Raw genomic sequence first — 20978 nt, 5'->3', positions numbered from 1 at the left:
GCTTTTGCTTGTGAAGTCTGTCTGGATGTATACACTATGGCTGTGTACTACTTTATTCTGTGGACATCACTAGATGGATTATGATAGTGTTATCAACAAAATATGTATTTATTGATTATTAGAATAAAATGAAAGGCAAAGAAAGTGCAGAAAAAAATTAAACTTGATCTGTAAGATGTTTTTGGACTTGTGTAAAGTCAATAACACCAGCAAAGTTAAAATCCTACAAGAGGTCGTAGGATGAGAGAAAGTGGGACCCAAAACTTCAAGTGACTGGATTTTGAATACCTGCAATGCACTCAGCTTTGTAGATAGTTATTGCTTGAGTACTACAGCAAACGATAATAGTATCTGAGATCCAAGATAGCTGGACCCCTCATTACTCACCATTGCGATCTATAGCGAACGGGGTGCTGGTGGTGGTGATCTGGTAGTTACAGATCTGGCTGTACTGCGGGGAGCAGTCCTGGTCGGTTGCCTCCACTTGCAGGATGCTGTCATAAATCTTGCCCTCGGTTACCGCCGCTCTGTACTGAGGTTCCCGAAACACGGGGGCGAATTCGTTCACATCGTTGACTTGAATGTGCACCACTGCCCTGTAAACAGAAGGAGGGCAATAAAAGGGACAAAAGACAAAAGAACAAAAGATTTAGATGCCATACCTCATATGGGGCTATACAATATAAAGGTACACTCTTAGTGCTAGAGGGAACTTGTAGCCACAACATCGTCCACTGTTACATCTTGGTATTTGAAGGACATTGTCATCGGCATACAGTGTGATCAGCTTTCTGACCCCATGAATTGATTTCTTGAAAGAAAAAATGAAAATTAAGCCTTGTCAACAGGGATCACTTCCTTTCCAGTCCTGGGGAACCTGTAGATACTTCCCTTTGCCAATAGTTTCCACGGATTCCTAAAAATCCAATCCGTGTTTTTCACTCTTATTTTTAAGCAAATGTTCAGTGCTCCTAACATGTGTGAAGAGTAAAAATAAAACCTCTTGAGAGACTTTGCTGCCTGTCAGTGAACTAAACTATCCATGCTTTTATTTGTTGTTAATCACCACCCGTACTGTCAGACACACCCTTTCAGCCATTTCATCAAAGAAATAACATTTGATTCAAGTTTGTTGACATTGTTTAACAAATGACATTTCATGGCCTTCAAGAAAATTTGAACAAAGAGGAAAGTGATTAAAGAGACAGGAATAGGTCATGTGTTGATTTGTGCTTTTGTGTCCCATTGCCCTCAAACCTCGCAAACGCTGCGCCTCAGATTACTCACGAGCCTTTGATGTCCTTACACACTGGAACAATTTCAGCCTGTGTCACCACACTGGCTGCTTCACACAAAAGTGCAGCAGGAGGAAGGAGAACAGCATTCAATGAGTAGCCTCTAAGACTAAAGGTTCCACTAATTGAGGGCAAAGTTCAAGGCTGGTGATGAATGAGTTTGGTAACCAAGAGACACATTGAGCTTTGTCTAACACTCAGTTTGCTTTTATTCCATTTCTTGCAAGACAAGGTTTCCAAGCTGCGCTTATTAGTTAATCCATGAACAACACGTCAACATGGACTCATAGCAGATTAAAGAAAAAAAAATTAAACATGAAGATTACTCTAACATGTCTTCATCGGGACACTCCAGTGGAGGAAAGCAACAGATTGTGCAATCAATTCTTCTTTGTCATTTGTCACCGTCTGTCGCTCATTGCAACGGGCCACCGTGGCACTTTTGAAAGACTCCCAGGGCTGCAAAGCCAAAGTAATAGTTTGTTCCATGTGCTATAAATGTGTTTTTACAGGATTATCCAGTGGCTATGGTATTGGCAGTGGAATGATCTTATTAAGTAAAGAGGTAAATATCTCTTTAGTGGACAGACAGGGAGGAAGAGAGAAGCAGGAGGGAGGCAGGGTTCGGGCGGAATGGATTTTTCACACCGTCTTATCTCTCCCCGTCATGACTACACAAACACAGGATTTGTTTTTGAGCCCAAACACACACACACACCCACAGTGCTACATAATTTAATAGAAAGCCGAATGACATAAACAACAGGAGGAAGAAAGTGGAAAAAGGATGAGTAACCAAGTATGCTTACTTGAGAATATTCATTTTGTCACTTTTGAATTATATTTGGGTCCCTGGAGTGTCAATATAGCAAGTGTTGTTTGGTATAATAATAAATCACCACGTTGTGGTCGCCTGAACAAACTCACTGTGTGCATTCACACATCTGCTATTTGCCCCCTCTTAAGCTGTCTTGGATTTTAACAGCTATGTAAACAAATAATTAACATGTTGGGGAAACTGTGAGGATTAAAGCCTTGATAAAGACTTTAGTGACAATGAAAAACATATCCCATTACAGATCTATTCACACAAAAGAGCATATAAAATATTCCTCTTCCATAGGTCATATAACTTTTATGCCACATTTCATGAATGAGAGTCCTAATTCACAATTTCTCACACTGAACACCAGAAACTACAGTCGGCAAGAAAAGAAGTGAAGAAAACGTGCTGACAGTTTCCCTCCTTTTGGGTTCACAGGGAAAGTGGCGGCAGACGAGGACACAAAAGTGTGAATGTCTGCAAACTTCTGCAGCTGACAACATTAAGCCCAACAAATTAAGCCGGCGCTTAGAGACTATTGCACATCGGCCACGTCAATAAGGCAGTCGAGCTCTTTCAGAGGAAGCTTGATGAATACAATCGGCGGGAACATCGCTTTGTAAAAGCCGCCACTTGAAAGACGCAGCTATTGAGGCCTGCAGACCGTTTTGAAAAGAGCAGTGAAAAACAGGCTCATTGCAAGTGTTGAGATAACACCTGAACTCTCACAAACTGACTTGCTCATCTTACCAGACAAATATGCCTGTTCGTTTTCTTTTGGCAGCAGTTGAACTTTATCACCATCAATCCTGCAAAGTGATTGCAAATGTGCTTCCATTTGTTGTTCGATTTATAAAAGACTGATGGAGCAATCTCGTGATGAATGCTGCAAAATAAACCTTGATGAAGTCAAAGCGAATGTGGCTTTCTCTATTAGTGCCTCATGAAATGACTGAACGAGGAGTCTGAGGAACATTACTGATCCTGATGTTTGAAAGGATCCCAATACTGGATTCAAACACACAGATGAACATATGACTGATAGTGAGGCTTCGGGATTGGTGAAATGTTAATGGTGATGCTAACAGCAGTGGAGGATGCTGATGTGAAGCTTTGACAGATGACAGCAGCGCCGGTGTGTGCAGTAAATCCCTCAGCCAGCCTTGTTTTGCCATATTAATGATGCCCGCTCATAAACATTACCCCCCTGCTTCGCCACATTCCCCCACTGGTGAGGGAGCGGGCATATGTTCCTCTCCTCCGGGGGCTTGTAGGGAGAGGGTTTTGTGTGCGTGAGAGCTCATGCACGATTATGTATTCACATCCACAAATGCATGATATAGAAATGCAATAATTGCAAAAATAAAAATTTCTCTGAGTGAGCATTTGAGCGTGTCTCTCTGCTGATGGCTCACATCTGGTTGAAACAGACGCCCAGATCTCCAGGGCAAGTGTGTGTGTGAGCGTGTGTGTGTGTGTGTGTGTGTGTGTGTGTGTGTGTGTGTGTGTGTGCGTGCGCGTTTTTTCATATCATTGGAAGATTGCCAAGCGCGGCCCAAGGCTGCTGCTATCCCTCCCTGTGACCGGCCTCGACTCATAAGCAGGGGTCTACAATGAGTCAGGCTGACACAGAAAGACAGCGGGGGTCTAAGTTCCCCATGGGGGGCCAAAATGATCCCCACACCTCTACACAAAGTGGATCAACAGGGACGACTATGTGCAAAACAAGTTGAAGCTTAGATGAACTTAAACATCCCAGCAAAGGAACCTGTTTTAGGTAACCTACACAAAATCACCAAAAGTCAAACACTGGATTAAAATAGTGTCACAACACAATATTTATTGATTCTGATACATAAACATGACAAACAAGACAACCCCCCCCCTCCCCCAGTCATACACACGTAAATGAGGCCTTGTTCACATGACATAATTTTTGGTGAAATCGCATCGTTTTTATGTTTTCGTTTCAAAAACGGTTCTGTAGTTACACAGCAACGTTTTAAAAACGATGCCCTTTTGCACAGAAAGGCTGAATATGATGCAGTTTTCCTGTTTGCCCATTGGTAGGTGTTTCTTATTGTAATGAAGCCACACGTGCACACAGATAACAACATGCTACAACAATGGCGAGTTACGCGAACATTCACATTCATCAGCTTTCCATGGAGATGGAGTCACAGCCTTTTCGAAAAGTTCTAAGCACCACTGTCATGTAAGCAAACACCTAAAATGCAAGGAAATTGTTTTCGTTTTCACTTGAAAATTGTGCGTGAATGGAGCTTAAATCTTGCGGGGTAAATACAGCATCAGGATGTTTCTGATGACGGCAGAGGAACTCTGTCAAAACATGTCGAAGGTTTAAAGGTATATAAAACTGTAAAATATCTCCTGACCATACTAAGCTGAGATTAGATTTCAGTTGGCTTTAAGAACGAATCAATCATGGGAGGTCTGCATCAAACTCAATCTGGAGATTTTGTCACCTTGGTGATCTGTTGGTGAAAGAAAACTTTTGATTCCTGGTGTGCGATGAAGAAAAGAGCGGAACAAAGGCCACTTCATTGTACAAATGATCACGTCGAGGCAGAAAGAAGCAGTTCTGAAAGCAGTGTTGACTCTCAGTAGGCAAAGGGAAGCAAACATGTTGTCAGTGTCAACATTTTGTTGACTGATCAAGCTACAAAGACTTCCTGGCTTTGCATAAATTGAGGCTTCATAACACTCTCTTTTTCTTCTAAAATCTTAATCTTCTGGTTGCCTGATGGAGTCTTTTGTAGCTTTCAGCTTAAAAGGTTGAATAGACGATTGTAAAGTAGGTCATGTCTACATGATATCCTTTGTCATCAGTCTGATTCAATTCTTCACAACTATCAGATTGTCCTGTTGTCATGAACACTGAATATAGTGATCAGATTGATGTGCTGGTTCAGATGCACCACGCATACCATCGAATTAAGACAGTGGCTTAATCCCATGATGGTTTACTCTGAAAGGCTGACCGATCCCACTTCCTGCATTTCCAAGGCGTCCGTTCTAATTGAAGCTATTTATTACCTCGATTTCTGCTGTAATCTAACTAAAAGCCTGCCACAATGAACATTCGTACACTGTTGATCGGAAGCATTAAACCAGCTTCATTCAAAATATGACAATTTTCCATCATTCAATCTTATATCTGTCAACTTCGATTAATGGATATTCTGAATCTCAAACTACACCTGGATCGATAAAGTTCATCACGCCTTTAATTTGAGCAAAAGTATTTTGCTTTCTTCTTTTCAGGCAAGTAGGTTCTTACAACTTAACTCTGACATGTTTCCACCTGTCTTCATCAGAAATATCACCTGGTGATGGTGGATGATGTGTCCTTTTATCAGCTGGTGTTACTGAAGCTGATGAAAGCTGATGAAAGAACACATGATCCACCACCACTACCGTAAATGACATTTCTGATGATGATGGGAGAACACGGTCGAAGCTCGTCAAAGAGATGCTTTGAGGTTTTGTTTTGGCGCATTAAAGTGGGTCCAGCATAAACTACAGGTGGCACAAGACACCTCCAGGTCTTCAGATGATCTGATCTTTGACTCCTATCTTACAGATGCATCGTGAGAGACAGTTTTAAGACTTTTAATAAACTTGAACAAAGAAAGAGATTTACTTTTTGGCCCTAAATAAAACAAAGACAGGAGTCATTCCAAGAACGTCTGTTCAAATTGATTAAGACGCCAGATACAGGGTTTGAGTTAGTGCTTTCATGGTCTGATATTTGATTATAACAAGGTTTAATTGTGATAATCTTCTGTGGAAAAATCAATGTTTTTGAAGTGTTGCAATTTTGAAAATTAAAAAAAAAAAAAATCAATCATAATAATGTAACTGAAATAAAATACCTTCTAGTACTAGAGAATAAAGAGAAAATGGTGGGAATGAAAGGTCATTAGGTGAAAAAAAAAAGCCAAAACTTTTGCTGAACCACATGGTCATTGCAGTATTTCAGAAAGCAGTACTGAAAGGTGTTTCGGCAGTCATATTAAGACCAGAACAAATCATCTCCATTTTGGGTGTGTGTTTATGGTGCTCTTACATAATTTTTTAAAATGCTGTCGCATGAATGTGAAAGTTTTCTGAAATGAAAACGCAATAATGACGTGTTGTCACTTGAAAAGTGTAAGCCGGCCCTGACTCATACATACATCCTAAACAGTGTTGCCTGGGCACTTGAAGTTGCGCTGTTCTTGTGAGCAAAATGCAACCTATTTAAATTCAAGCGAGGAGCTGGTTTGAGAATGGCTTCACGATAAATCTGGCATGCGGGGCTCTGCAAGCGGTAATATTAGTCACCTTTTTATGAGAACATTTTACATGCTTTACATGGGGAAAGCAGTATCGAAAATGGATGTTTTACAAAGATCAAAAGTCAGAAAAAATCTGCATCTGGATGAATAAAAAATGTGGTGTGGTTATTTGGGAAAGTCACTCCTGTTTCAGTTTGAATTGTATTTCTCTATTAGCTCAGTTTGAATTATGGGCAAACTACTGTATTCTTACAGCCTGACACATCAGCTGAGCCATCTGTGGGTTCATCTAATAACTGTTACATTTGGTACAATGTCTTTGATATTTGAGTGACAATACTCAACATGGTTAGATTTTGTTGGTTTTTAATGATAATGAGAAGAAGCAGATGACATGCTGTAAACACCTGCTGCTGTCTGCATGTTTCTAGCATATGTAAGCTGTTTGTCTGTTTTACAAGGTTTTAATGGTAATCCTTCACATGTGTTGTAGATACAGGATAATTGTAATGCTTTTTTTCATTCCTTCAGGTTTGAGATGTTTCTTTCTCAGTCAGTGGGAGTTTAGTGAAACTGCAACAGAGCTGTTCTTTTCCTGACACCTTAAATTCATCAACTTGCTGTATTTTGAGAGAGGATCCTGACAGTATTTGAATAATTTTATTCATGAATGAGGATGATTACTTCCACCCAGGAGTTTAACACAACATTTCCTCAAAAAAAAAAAAAAAAAAAAAAAACATTTCAGCTCACTGAACACAGACGATCAGCTACTTCAGTTTTCTATCGCTCATAAGTGCCAATTGGTATCTAAATGTTTGTGGACCACCAGATGGAAGGACAACCTGAAGCAGGAACAGAGATCCTCCCCTTGAAGCCTGTTTGGGATGTCTGATCTGACCAGAAACCACAGATAGCTTCAGGAACAGAGAAGATTTGGAACATATTTTTTCTTCACTTGCACTGGATTAATTTTCACTGATTACAAATTGGTGTTGGACAACATTTCTGAAAGAGGGCTATTTACAAAAACAGAGAGGGAAACATTTCTAGTATCTCCCCAACAATCCAAGCTTGATCAAATAGATAAATCTCATAATATAAAAAGACTGATTTCTTTAGAGTCCAGTCAACTGTTCCCAGCATGCAAATGAAAAAATGCTGATTGGATCTACAATGTTTGACTTAATGCTGTTATTGAAATCCTGTGAGTAAGTTGCTCACATTAAAACTAATAATGTTATAAAGAAACAATAAAATAAACTTCTTTATGCAAGTTTTATGCTGTTTTAGATTAATTTGTCCAGATCCTCACTTCAGAGAAATTAAGGGTTCATTAACAAACTGAAATCAAGTTTCACTATTTTAAGACACAAGTTGGACATCAATGTGATATCAGTAATGCCAAACTAACTCTCCATTTGCACAGTGTTTTATGTGAAAACACATCGTTTTTGCATTTTGGTTTCATAAGCATTTCACATTTAACTGCAACATGTTGAAAACATTTAAATGGAAATTGCAGAAATGCAATTTAAAAAGAAGAAACCTTTGCAGAACCGGGCTCAGAGTTGGTGGCATTCTGCTATTCCGTTTGGGGTGAGGGGATAGAAGGAGGAAAAAGAATATGAAAGGCAGTATGAACTGGGTCCGTGTACCTTACGGCCATTCGTTTTCCGGATTGATATGGGTAAACGAAAAACGGAAAACCATTCGATTTCCGATTTCCGTTTGGATGAAGGTAAACAAAAAACGGAAAACGAGCCGTCTCCCGTTTTTCGTTTGGAAATCGAAAATCAAAAAACGGAAAACGAGCATTTATCTGATTGCTTATTACGTGTTTATCAAACGAAAGTCGGGAAATAAAATACGGCCGTTTTTTAATTCAACCATTTCTCAAGTTTGCGCTGCTGGAAAACCGGAAGTCGAGCTTTCTCTTCTTCTTCTGCTGCTGCTGCTGCTGCATCCTCTTTGCTTTTGGTCCTCCACTCTCGACACCGAACTATTAAAAAAACGGGCATTTTCTTTGGAAATGTCTACGATTTTACCCACTTAATAGTGGACATGAATGTCAGCGGCATGACTGCAGGTGAAATCTCCGCACACCTGTGCAGTCAGTTTCGCCCGATCCGGGGGTTTTCAGACAGAAATGTCCGAAGATGGACCTCCGAGCGCGGCCTCTCCCACCTTTGTGTCGGATGACCAACTCCAGGCCGAAGTCACCTCAGCGTCTGCCGAGGTGAGTAGCGACAAACCTCGTTAATTTATATGTATGATTAAAATCGCTGCTTTTCAGTGATTTTACTGCAGTTTTACAGCGACACCTACTGGCAGCAGCAGCACACTGCAGATTCTGCTGACTCAGATCTCATTCATCACGTTGAAAGAAACAATTTCAGGAGAGAAAAATACACATCAAAACAAAAATAATAATCTCAAATGTGAGACTGCAAATGCTCTCAGTATCAGTAGGGTTGTTTGCAGTTACACTTTGGTATTTACACTTTGTAATTAACTAAATATACCATTTTGTATATTGGTTACTGGTTCATAATACAATCCAAAAATGTATTATTGTCGTTCTTAACAACCTGATGTTTTTCTATTTGCTGTTGTGTGTCATTTTCATCAACTTACTGAATTGTGTGTTTATGGAATTGATAGGTTGGGCCAACATACAGGAGGAAATTCCTGTCTTCTAAAGGCAGACATGCCAGTGAGAGGAGAGTGGAGCAGCTTTAGGAGCGGTTCATCATTGGCACCACCAGGCTCACCAACATGTAAGCCGACTTTACAGAGAATCACAATTGAACTTTGTAGGTAAATAACAGGGTCAACTACAAAATCAAGGCCTGCCTGACACATCTGTGACCAGGAGGTCCTGGATATGCAGGATGGGGTTGTCAGATTCTGCGTCTCAGCTCTATCATGCCAGGTCACCAGTGTTGGCATCAGCCGGTTTGTGGAGTCCTGGAATGCTCACAGAGTTCTGGTACTTTCATTTTCATGCCCCTTGTTTTAGTTTGTCTATATTCATGACAGTTTGAGGAAAAATAGTGACCAGTCACTGCAGATCTTGATTATGATGTACTGCTAATAGGCTGTTTCAGTTGCTCATGTGCGGCTCTTGTCCCTTGAGTCCTTTTTGTAACCCAATGCAGGAGGAGGGATCCCCAATGTTCTGGCCTCAGGTGGCTGTCCAGTCCAGCTTCCTGAGAACCTGCTGCCTTGTGCCTCTTTTGCAGCAGACTGGTGTGATGCAGAGAGAGGCTCTTCCCTGACCAGGGTCTCAGGTTTTGGAGTCGACCCTTTCACAACAGAAGAGGCGAGACAACAGGCTGGAACAGGTGACATCTCTCCCCTGTTCGATGGCATCACCAGTGATAACCCAACGGCCTTTCTGGATGCTCTGCAGCACCTCATCCATGTCAGCAGTGAATGTAGATATCAGAGGACAGAAAAACAGTGTAGAAGTTTGTTCTTCCATTAAAATTCCTTGAAAAAGAGTTTGGATGGCTATTTTTTCCTTTTTGCAGCACAAGATTAAGACAAGGTTTGTTCATGAATTGAGAAAGGAATCAAGAACCACACATTTAAACAAAACCCAGGATATGAAATATCAATATATTTTTTCTTTAATATTTCAGACAATGACATTACAAACATTCAAAAATTGACTGCAACAGCAAGATAAACTATGTACATTAAAAAAATGAGAACTGCAAAAACATGAAAGTGCATGAGAAAGGAGAAAACATTAATTAACTGATCTGCTTCACTGCTTCACACAGGCTCCACACCCCACCAGTGAGCACCAACAGGTCTAAAACATGGGCTCATCCATGACAGCTCTAAATACAAACAAACAATTCTAATACAGAAATATCACATTTAAACAGTTCATTGAAAATTATACAAAGTGTACATTAGCTGAAGGTTGTATCTTGCACTTCACAAGTCCCTGTGTTACTTATCTTCTACATACCTTTACAACCCAAGCAGGTGAAAGCTGCCACTGCTGGCTGGACATCAGCTTCCCGAATTTTCTTCATGGCCATCTCAGATAGCTGATTGATGTTATCTGAGATGCCATGGAGATTCTCAGCAGCATTTTTTGGCTCATCAATTTTTTTCGATGACATTCCACAGATGGCCGTCTGGAGCCCTTCGACTTATATGTGGGAACAAAAAAGAAGCAAATCTGACGGAATAAACTACTGTTCAATTGTGATTCTCTGTAAAGTCGGCTTACATGTTGGTGAGCCTGGTGGTGCCAATGATGAACCGCTCCTAAAGCTGCTCCACTCTCCTCTCACTGGCATGTCTGCCTTTAGAAGACAGGAATTTCCTCCTGTATGTTGGCCCAACCTATCAATTCCATAAACACACAATTCAGTAAGTTGATGAAAATGACACACAACAGCAAATAGAAAAACATCAGGTTGTTAAGAACGACAATAATACATTTTTGGATTGTATTATGAACCAGTAACCAATATACAAAATGGTATATTTAGTTAATTACAAAGTGTAAATACCAAAGTGTAACTGCAAACAACCCTACTGATACTGAGAGCATTTGCAGTCTCACATTTGAGATTATTATTTTTGTTTTGATGTGTATTTTTCTCTCCTGAAATTGTTTCTTTCAACGTGATGAATGAGATCTGAGTCAGCAGAATCTGCAGTGTGCTGCTGCTGCCAGTAGGTGTCGCTGTAAAACTGCAGTAAAATCACTGAAAAGCAGCGATTTTAATCATACATATAAATTAACGAGGTTTGTCGCTACTCACCTCGGCAGACGCTGAGGTGACTTCGGCCTGGAGTTGGTCATCCGACACAAAGGTGGGAGAGGCCGCGCTCGGAGGTCCATCTTCGGACATTTCTGTCTGAAAACCCCCGGATCGGGCGAAACTGACTGCACAGGTGTGCGGAGATTTCACCTGCAGTCATGCCGCTGACATTCATGTCCACTATTAAGTGGGTAAAATCGTAGACATTTCCAAAGAAAATGCCCGTTTTTTTAATAGTTCGGTGTCGAGAGTGGAGGACCAAAAGCAAAGAGGATGCAGCAGCAGCAGCAGCAGAAGAAGAAGAGAAAGCTCGACTTCCGGTTTTCCAGCAGCGCAAACTTGAGAAATGGTTGAATTAAAAAACGGCCGTATTTTATTTCCCGACTTTCGTTTGATAAACACGTAATAAGCAATCAGATAAATGCTCGTTTTCCGTTTTTTGATTTTCGATTTCCAAACGAAAAACGGGAGACGGCTCGTTTTCCGTTTTTTGTTTACCTTCATCCAAACGGAAATCGGAAATCGAATGGTTTTCCGTTTTTCGTTTACCCATATCAATCCGGAAAACGAATGGCCGTAAGGTACACGGACCGAACTGCTTTTGCTTTTGCTTTTGCTTTTGTTTTTGTTCTTGTAATGAAACCACACACATGCGCCCAGAGAATATGCATTAACAACTGTGAGCATACGGACATTCATATGGACAGATGATGAAGTTGGATTGCTGTTTTGGGTGAAGCTCAACTACAAAACTACCAAGTCCCAGGAGAATATAGACTGGGAGTCATGACACTCTAGAGTGTGCCATTGTTATCGTCCACCTTCATTAGCAGCATTTTAAAAAGTCGCGTTTCCTCCATTTACATAGAAACGGAGTCAGATCATTTACAGAAAGTTCCACTTTGGAAAGACCTTTCAAAAAATTCAGTTTCATTGGCTCAAGTACAGCTGTCATGTAAATAAACCCCCAAAACGCCACAAAAGTTTAACCTTTTCATTTGAAAACACTGTAGTGTAAACAGGACTTAAATTAGTCTGATTGAGCATAAATCAATCCAACATTATGAGCTTGCTGTCCAAGATTGAAAACAGATTGTTTATTGGCAACGGATGCGACGGAGTCCATGTTATTTACCTGTAATGATGCAGCAGATGGGTGATGGTCAGGTAGAAGCAGACATGGGTGGATGCACGCTCGAGCATTTATGCGTATTATGAGACATGCAAAGGTATTTTGAAACTCTGGCAAAACAGATTTAACTGCGGTGGTGTGCCATCATTTGACTCATGAGTGGGAGACCTGGGATCTTGTTTGAGACTCAGTTTTCATCGCGCTGCACCTCCAGCCAGTCAGAGACAGTTTACAGACTTTCCTCATACCACCTGTCGACACAAACAAAGCTCGGGCCTCCGAGCTACGTCACTGCTACTGCAAAACCTCCACCGGGATTTTCTGACAGACGCAAAAACTGCCACATTCACATCCAGCGAGTTTTATTTCACATATGGAAATGGAATGGGAGTGTTCGCTGCAACCTGCTGCAGCGCGAACAAGGAAAAGAAAAAAAAAAAAAAAAAAAACAGAACCGACTGGATTTAAATGTTTCATTAGGAGTTAAAAATGAAAAGCGGTCCAAGCAGCTGGCAGTATTCCAAGTGCCAGGTGTTATTTCAGACCAGCTAAATCACATACAGATACAATCATATAGCAGCTGCATGTTGAAGCCAGGTGATGCATGTTAATGCCGCCTTCACATTGTTGTCAGCTTATTACCTATTCATCTGTACTCATTATTTATCAGTTCTCAACAATACACAACTGCTCAAACAGAGTCATTATCGAATTCCTCTCGCACACATGCACACTTACAGAGCACACAAACACACCCAACACAAAGAAGAGGACTCAATTAATCTCTGTCAAGAATTAGCCAAGAGGTTCAATCATCAATTTCCTCATGTAAGACACAGATGGTAATAAACAATCTTAACTATACCGGTGAGATCAAACGCGCAACACGGGTTTATATACTCATGGATATGCAAGGAAATCCAACATCCGCATCGACTTCAACCCCCAGGCATTACCCAATGACTCTATTGAGGCCGGTGCAATCTTAATACGAGGTGATTACAATGCGCAGCGCTGCTGTGTTGCTCTCAGATACATGGGTAGATCTGGATACGACGCGTTGAAACGCAACAGATCAACCACTGATTGATGGCTCGGACCAGCACGCCACAGCACTGATGCATATAAAGAGGCTGTAATATTTACCTCTGTGAGCATTTCTGCACAAATCGCCGCCTGAGTGTCCGTTTGCCGCGCTGTGCCGTGCCATGCGGTACTGACAGACATCCAAGCATCTGCCGATGTGCAGTGACGCCTGATTATGGTTTGAATCTGGATGGGGCGGGTGTCACTTTCTTTTGTCTGGTAAGTGAAGCAGACAAGCACAGATGGTGCCGTTCCTGGTGGTGCATATTCATAATTGAAACATGGAGACTATACTCTCCCGTTACATTATGTTAGCTAAAGATAAACAACATATTCCTACCGCTAGACGTGTCTGTTTTCTCCCACTGATTTATTTCTCTTTTTGGCTTGCCAGGAATAATAGTCACGACAACCAACAGGCTTTGACAGAATGAGGTTTCACTCACATTAGCATCAACTGTGACAAGCATGGAGTTAAGATTCTTAGAAGAATAAAGAGTAGAGGCATTGACAGGGCACTGTGTGTGGAGGCTCCCCTGGTCTCCTCGCTACAGAAATGTATCATGACACTTTATGTTAAAGACACGCAGCTTTTTGCCCACTTTTATGCACACAAGTAAGTGGCTTTTCTTTTCGGTTTGGTTTGTTGTTTGTTTTTTCTCTCCTGTTAATGCTGAGAGCGCTTTTTGGCGCTTGTCTATGAATACAAGTGTGATTGCATGCAAGTTAAGATGCAAAATCAGCCATGTCTTGGTGTTTGTCTTATTTATATGTTAATGAAGGTATGTCAGTGTGTTTGACGCAGCAGTTTCTGTGTGTGGTTGTGTGTGCATGCGTGCACGTGCATGGCTTGTCCTTCAGCCAGCTGTGGGGTTTATTAGCTTCTCCTAAACTGCAGCAGGGCTGCAACATACAGGCCTCAAAGATTTGGTAATAATGACTCTAAATCGCTGCCGAGCTCAGTATGTGTCACCGTGGATGCTCAGCAGTTCGCAAACATGAGAAAACATCTGTGTGTCTAACTGCATATAAAAAAATGCTTGAAGTTGTGCACACAAACACACAGACACTTGCATGAACAAAGCCACAGGGCTTCCCCTAACCTTACAAATGCGTTACCACTCTCCTTAACAGCCTCTCGGCGGTTAACCCCCGGGCTAGTGCTAAATACACGTGTCACGACGAGGAGCGGGTTATGAGAGGAATTATGAGCGTGACACCTTTTGTTATGCAGCGAGACGTCCCCTCTGCCTAATTACTCTGTAGGAACAGGAAGGCTTTGCAAGGGGGAAGGTGCGCGGGGAAAAGAAGTGGCGCAAAAACACTACAGAAACTTCTCGTCCTCGCATGCTAATTAGAGAGGATTCTCGGTTGTACTTCAGTTGCATCCATCCCAAAGGTCCAACGTTCGGCAACGTTGCAGGGTTTTCATAATGTTTCAACAAAAAAAGTGAGCAACAAAAGTCAACAAAGGAGGCTTTTTTTTCGGGTTCAGCTTGCTGGAGCATTGAAGATTTGACATACCTTGTAAGTCTTATAAATATTGACAATGGTGCCCATAAAGACATCAAGGCCCTCCAGAACAAAGCCAGAGGTGCCTTTAGTTGATTCTGTAACATCTGGAAGTCCGAACAGTCCAAAAAATACGGCCTCAAACAAAGATCCGGCTTTACAACAGGTGATAAGGCTGATCTTTTTTTTCCAATGCTGGAAAAATGGATGCCCTTAATTGTAGCTGCCTACATGAGATCTGCAACATCTACTGGCCCAACAAAATGAGCAACTGCTTGAGACAAAGAATCGAAGGCTGTGGTGGCTTGGTCCTGAGGATGCCCAATGACAGGATATTCAAAGTTCCCATGAGATGGATTGCAACTGGAAGGAGGAAAAGAGGCTAAAAACACCTGGTGACTGTGATGAAAGAGCTGGAAGAGATGGGTCGATCATGGAGCCAAGTCAAAGCTCCGGACAGTTTTGGCTCCTGAAGTATTATTGTGGCCTGCTGCCATTTTCTGTCCCCTCTGGGAGGAAGAGGCTGAGTGAGCGACTTTCTGGTGCATTTAGCAGAAAGTTTCAGGGATCTTACTCTGAAGAAATGACAAGAACATAGTAGTATGATGAAAATACATTACAAAGCTATTTACAGAACTCATTTAAGAATTAAATTGATAGAAGGAGTTCATTTCTATTGAGTCAATCACCAACTTACAACTTCACAATCTGACAGTTCTGGCTGGTCATTGTTCAGTTTTTCTGTCTGTTGATACCTTAGAAATCATCTCAATAACTTTCAAATGAAAGAATCTGCCTGAAAGCTACTATCAAAATGAAGCCTGCTCGTTTGATTAATGCTTGAAACTTCACAGCACATCAGCATTTGACTGTTCGAGTTCAGTCTTACATTGGGAAAACCAGTTCTGTTTTGGGAGAAAACTGCTCAATCTAAAACTTCCTAACTTACAGCAGTTCCCCTCTAGAAGCTGAATCCAATCTGGAAACTGTTTTTTTTTTTTTTTTTTTTTTAAAGACTCCTGCTTTTGTATGCTGCTCTATCCAGCAGTGTTTGAAAAATAAGAGACTTCAGAAGTGGGACTGAAGGCCTCATTGAGGAAATTGAGGATTTTTCTTCAGACAAAAAGGTACCCACCAGTGCTCTAAAACATGAATTAAAATCTAATTTATTTCTCTTGGGACATCATGACGGGCGATTCAAAGTAATTTTGAACCAAAGCTGTTGTTTAAAAAAGGCTTTTATCTCACACAAGCAGCTTATTTTCTAAATTAAGAATAAAAACAAGTAAAGATGTCACTGATTCTTCTGAAACATTTTCTGCTACAAAAGATCTTTTTTTTGTGCATTCGGACCTAATGGAAAGAGCTCAGGCAGAGGGGGAAAAAAGTCATTTCCCAGCGTCATTTGATTGTGTTAAGGCATCTCATGACCACGTAGACAAGGTCAGCTGAGAATTTTCCTCAGAAAAAGAGGCAGGATTAGTGAGTTCGGGTTGCAAAAAATACTTTTGCATATTAAGTCAGTGGTAACCTTAAGATGTTTTAATTTCAGCAGAAACCTTTTGCATTTCCCATGAACGTGACCTTAATAGAAAACCTTTTTTCTGCTAATGACGCTGGAGTTCAGTCAGGTCAAATTAAGACATTTCCTGCACATTGGGTGTCTGACATCAGTTATAATTTTTCATTAGTGCATGGGCTGATTCTGTTTTGTGTTAAATCAATGGATGCAAAATGGACATTTATCACATTTATTGCTCTTTACAACAAAGGGCTGGGAACACTTTGCAGGTCGGTACAAATCATTTGGCAGAGGTCAGCCACTCAGTATTGTACTTTAATTTGTGTTTCATTTAAAGCTGACCGGAGCAGAAACTGCCTCAAGGAGTTTGAGGTGAATTCATTCGAGCCTCACACTTTGCTGACAAGTGACTAAAGCTGCCACGGGCAGCCGAGTAAAAAAAATAAAAAATATCAAAAGGGCAGCATTTCTGAAGCAGTGTGATTCAGAGTTCTCTGACTCCAAAAAGGGTGGTCATTAATGTCCTAATAAAGCCCTGAATTGTTCAAACAAAGTCACCATGAGCCACAGAAAATAACACGTTGATTGACTGTGGTGACATTGGCAGCTTAAAAAAAAAACCCAAAAACTAAAAACATCTAATTTGCGTACAGAGAAGTCAACATAACAGACTGATTTGTACAGCCAGGCACGGGAAGAACATCCGTTTGTGAATGCAGAGGCAGCCTGACAAAATTTTCAAAGACTTCAGTCTGTATCGGAGACAGAAGAAAGGACGGAGTCAGAAAGCTGAGCTGCAGCCAGCCTGTGGGAAACGTTAAAAAAATAAAAAGAAAGAAAATAGAAGTAGGACAGCAGCTACTGGTAAGCAGAGCAGGAAGGGATAGAGGATCGAGAGAGGAGTTTAAACTCATCCCGTGTCACTCCTGATCCTCTCCCCTGTCCTCTTTAAAAGCTAATTTTCTTGACTGCCTTCCTTCTCTGCTGTTGACGTGTCATGTGTAATTTGAGCACAGCCTCGGGCAGAGATTCCTCTTCTTTCCTGTTAGCTCCTTTCTAAATCGGAGCGAGCGTGGCGTGGCGAATGGCCGGCCTCATCCTCTGAGAGCGGCGAGCAAAAGGACAGGTCGTTTTCCCCGAATTCACTTCCCCTCCAGCGCCGGCCTGAGCGGGCCTGTGCCACAGCAGGCCAGTGAGGAAGTCCCCACATCGTAAACAGGCAAATGATGAGTAACAAGCCAGAGAACACTTCCTGGGTACATTTCCTGGGTATGTGACAAGAAAAAGAGTCGTGGTTGCAACGCAGTTGCAGAGACATGAAGGGAGAGTTTCACAAAGGGGCCTTACATAACTAAAAGTGGCAAAATGTACATTAGCATGTGGTTATGCAAGACACGTAACATGGTTTCAAATAGTTAAATGAAATCCAGCAACTGGAAAGTGAAACAAAATGAAAATCAACAAGTTTTAAACTTATAAGGAAGGAATGATTATTATTAATTTGAAGTTAATTTAATTAACCATATGGACAATATGGGCAACAAAAACTCAGGTAACACAAAGTAATCATAAAACATCCAGAAAATGTAAATATTCTCATACAGAGATGAAGGATCATTTTCCACCTGGACGAAGAAAGAATTTTTGATGCTAATGTGAGGTACATGTACAGATGTTTGTCAAATATGAGTGTGAGTTCACTTGACTCTGGAAGTTTGGAGAAAGGTGTTCAATTGGAGATTAAGTTTCAGACTTTTACTTTTTCCAACACAGCAACAATCAGCACGTCAAATAAGAACTGAGTGCAGCACCTCAGTGGCTAAAAGCAGGGGCTTGGCTTTTATAATTAAATCAAAAGAATATTTCACTTTCTAGGAAACCTGGCAAAAGTTTCCCCATATATAGTCCACCTGTGAATTAGCTTGTGACACCTAATACACAGTGGACTTTAGAGAAATTAAAGTACTTTTTGCTCCCACAGGTTTAAAAAAAAATTACCACACAGACATATAAGTTAACTGAGAATTAGTGGAAAATATTTTTAAAAAAATGCAGTTAAGTAACTATTAATGCTTTACAAGAATCCAATGACTTTCCTGTCAAAATTGCATTAATTAGTTTTACCCAAATTAAATGTTGTGCAAACATGTACGTATGTTTATGATGAAAAAGAAGCTGAAGTAAACGCTGCATTCTGACTTTGCTGTGGGTGGATGTTTGGTGTGTGTGTGTGTGTGTGTGTGTGTGTGTGTGTGTGTGTGTGTGTGTGTGTGTGTGTGTGTGTGTGTGTGTAGAGGCTAGAGGTAGGTGTCTTCGCTCAGAGCAATTTTCAGACAGAGGCGGCTTTCACTAGAGTCTGAAGTGTGACAAATTGTTTTTATCTCTTGACCTCTTCAAGTGTAGTCCGCCGGTGTTCGCAGGGGCGATAGCGGGTGTTGCTCTCGAGGCAGTTGGACATCAAGTCGAGAAGGAAGGAGAGCTGAAAACTAATCTGAGTTTTATTTGCCTGCTATTTAACTTTGAGACAGGACGAGGAGAGTTGTTGTGCTCAAACATGCCTGACAAATCTCCTAAATCTTTCATAATCTATGTTTATTGTTCATACGTCTTGTTTTCATTGCTTTCCTGTCTGGATCTTCCTCTCTCCCTCACACAAGATTCATAGCTTTGACATTTATGCGGCGCTGAGAAGAACAAGTGTGATGCATCTTGAACTTTCTGGAATTGATACATTTCTTGATATATTCAAATCAGCTCCAACTTATACTTTATGCTCACATCCTTAAATTTAATGAGCGAGTGATTTGAGCTCTTCCCCCTGTGCTTTGCCTCTCAGGCTAGAAGGGAGTCATCCTTGCCAGAGGTTGTTGCTGCTGCAGCCTGAGAGAGACAGAGACTGCAGGCAACTCCACTCTCTCCGCACACGCAGTTAATACTGCTCATGAAGGATGAAATAAGTGTGCATTAATCAGGTCTGAAAGGAATGGAGCTTATCATGGGGAAGACACAAGCAAGTGACGGCAACAAAGGTCACAGGGAAGAAGACGAAAGATTGTCAACAGAAAACATCTATACAATAACAGCAACGATGCACACGTAACGCTGACAACGCATGAACTGGGACTTATACAAGAGGAATGTTAAGAAAGAATGCATCAGATGCGAAGACAAGGTCAGAAGGAAAATACAGAAAGCAACAGCATTTAGAACTATTTCTGACAATCAGGAGGCTTTACAGTACAATTATTTTAATTGAATTAATCTTGCTAAATTGTATTGCTCGTCTATTGCGTCCTGACTGCGATGTCAGTTTTAGCAAAGTTTTACACTCAGTTTTATGATTTGCTAAAGGTCATACCTGTGAGTAAAGCCAGCTGCACTGCACGGGTTCCTGAATTTTTTATTTTTTTGTCTTTGGAAATCAATGAAAAACTGAAAAAAAAGTGCTCATATGACCAGTGAAATGTTGAAAGTGAGACCCTGTTTACAAGACAGCATTTTCAAGTTAAAAATGTAAGCACAATTAAGTGTCCATTTACAAGACAACAGTGCTCTGAGCCACTGAAAACACAACTTTTTGAAAATGGCTTCCAAGTTCAACCTTTTCAAATATGCTCAGACTATGTCTATTTATAAAATGTGGAAAATGTATAGTTCAGAAAAAACGCCCAGACTTTGTCCATGTAGAAAAAATGTGACTTTTTTGAATACACTGCTACTTTGCACGTGCACTATGGCCATGGTAAATGGTAAATAGCAAATAGTTCCTCAACGTGTGCACAAGTAGATGGATGATATCAAAAATGGTGGACTGGGAGTGAAGTGACTCCCAGTGCATATTCTCTTTGAACTTGGCAGTTTTATAGTTTAGAGCCGTCCATTATCAGTCCAGCTTCATCGTTTGCCCATACTAATGTCCATGTACTCGCTATTGTTAATGGCTCTGGCCATCAGGGCCCAGAGGAGCCAGTTCAGTAACAGGCTGCAATCTATCTATCTATCTATCTATCTATCTATCTATCTATCTATCTATCCATCTAGTGGGATATCACTATGATGACTAAAGAGCATGTGAAGGGGGCTAAATTGCTTCAAAAGGCTATCTGGTCAAACAGCTGGAACATTAAAGAAGAAAAAAAGATTTTTTTCCAGATTTAAATTTAACAATAACTTTGTTATTCCACCATAAATTAGATCTTGAAGAAGTACACAAACTTGAACACACCTTAAGGTGCTTGTGTTACAGACACGTTCTCTCTCATGAACAATGTTCCACATTCTTGACTGCACATTGTGCAATGAACACATGGCAGATTTGCCATATTGTTCAATATCAGCGCAGGCCAAGTTAAATAAGAAAACAAGGCAACTGGAAATGTCCCAGCGTTTCTTAAGCCAGTTTGCTTTTGTGTTCTCACTGCTTCTTTCAGTGCAAGTGATATACAAGAGTCTAAGTGATTGTCACACACAGTAACAACCAAACTTATGTTGATTTGTGGTTTTCCAAATAGGAA

General features: G+C 40.9%; 1 protein-coding gene and 1 long non-coding RNA gene across 2 annotated transcripts in view; one reads left to right on the top strand and one right to left on the bottom strand.

Annotated features, from left to right (window-relative positions):
* The window catches only part of LOC115401062 (calsyntenin-2), a 333679-nt gene that overhangs the window by 110088 nt on the left and 202613 nt on the right, over positions 1–20978 (bottom strand). The window contains exon 4 of the mRNA XM_030109215.1: positions 388–596. Within this exon, the coding sequence (XP_029965075.1) occupies positions 388–596 (209 nt within the window). The remainder of the gene's footprint in view (positions 1–387; positions 597–20978) is intronic.
* LOC115401063 (uncharacterized) lies at positions 5436–9710 on the top strand. The gene is made up of 3 exons (XR_003932855.1): positions 5436–5445; positions 5737–5739; positions 9581–9710. It is a non-coding gene; the product is annotated as an uncharacterized LOC115401063 (long non-coding RNA).

The sequence above is a fragment of the Salarias fasciatus genome, chromosome 14, assembly GCF_902148845.1.
Source record: "Salarias fasciatus chromosome 14, fSalaFa1.1, whole genome shotgun sequence".
Lineage (NCBI taxonomy): Eukaryota > Metazoa > Chordata > Actinopteri > Blenniiformes > Blenniidae > Salarias > Salarias fasciatus.
Note: the sequence above shows the minus strand (reverse complement) of the source record. Positions and strands in the feature narration are given on the sequence as shown.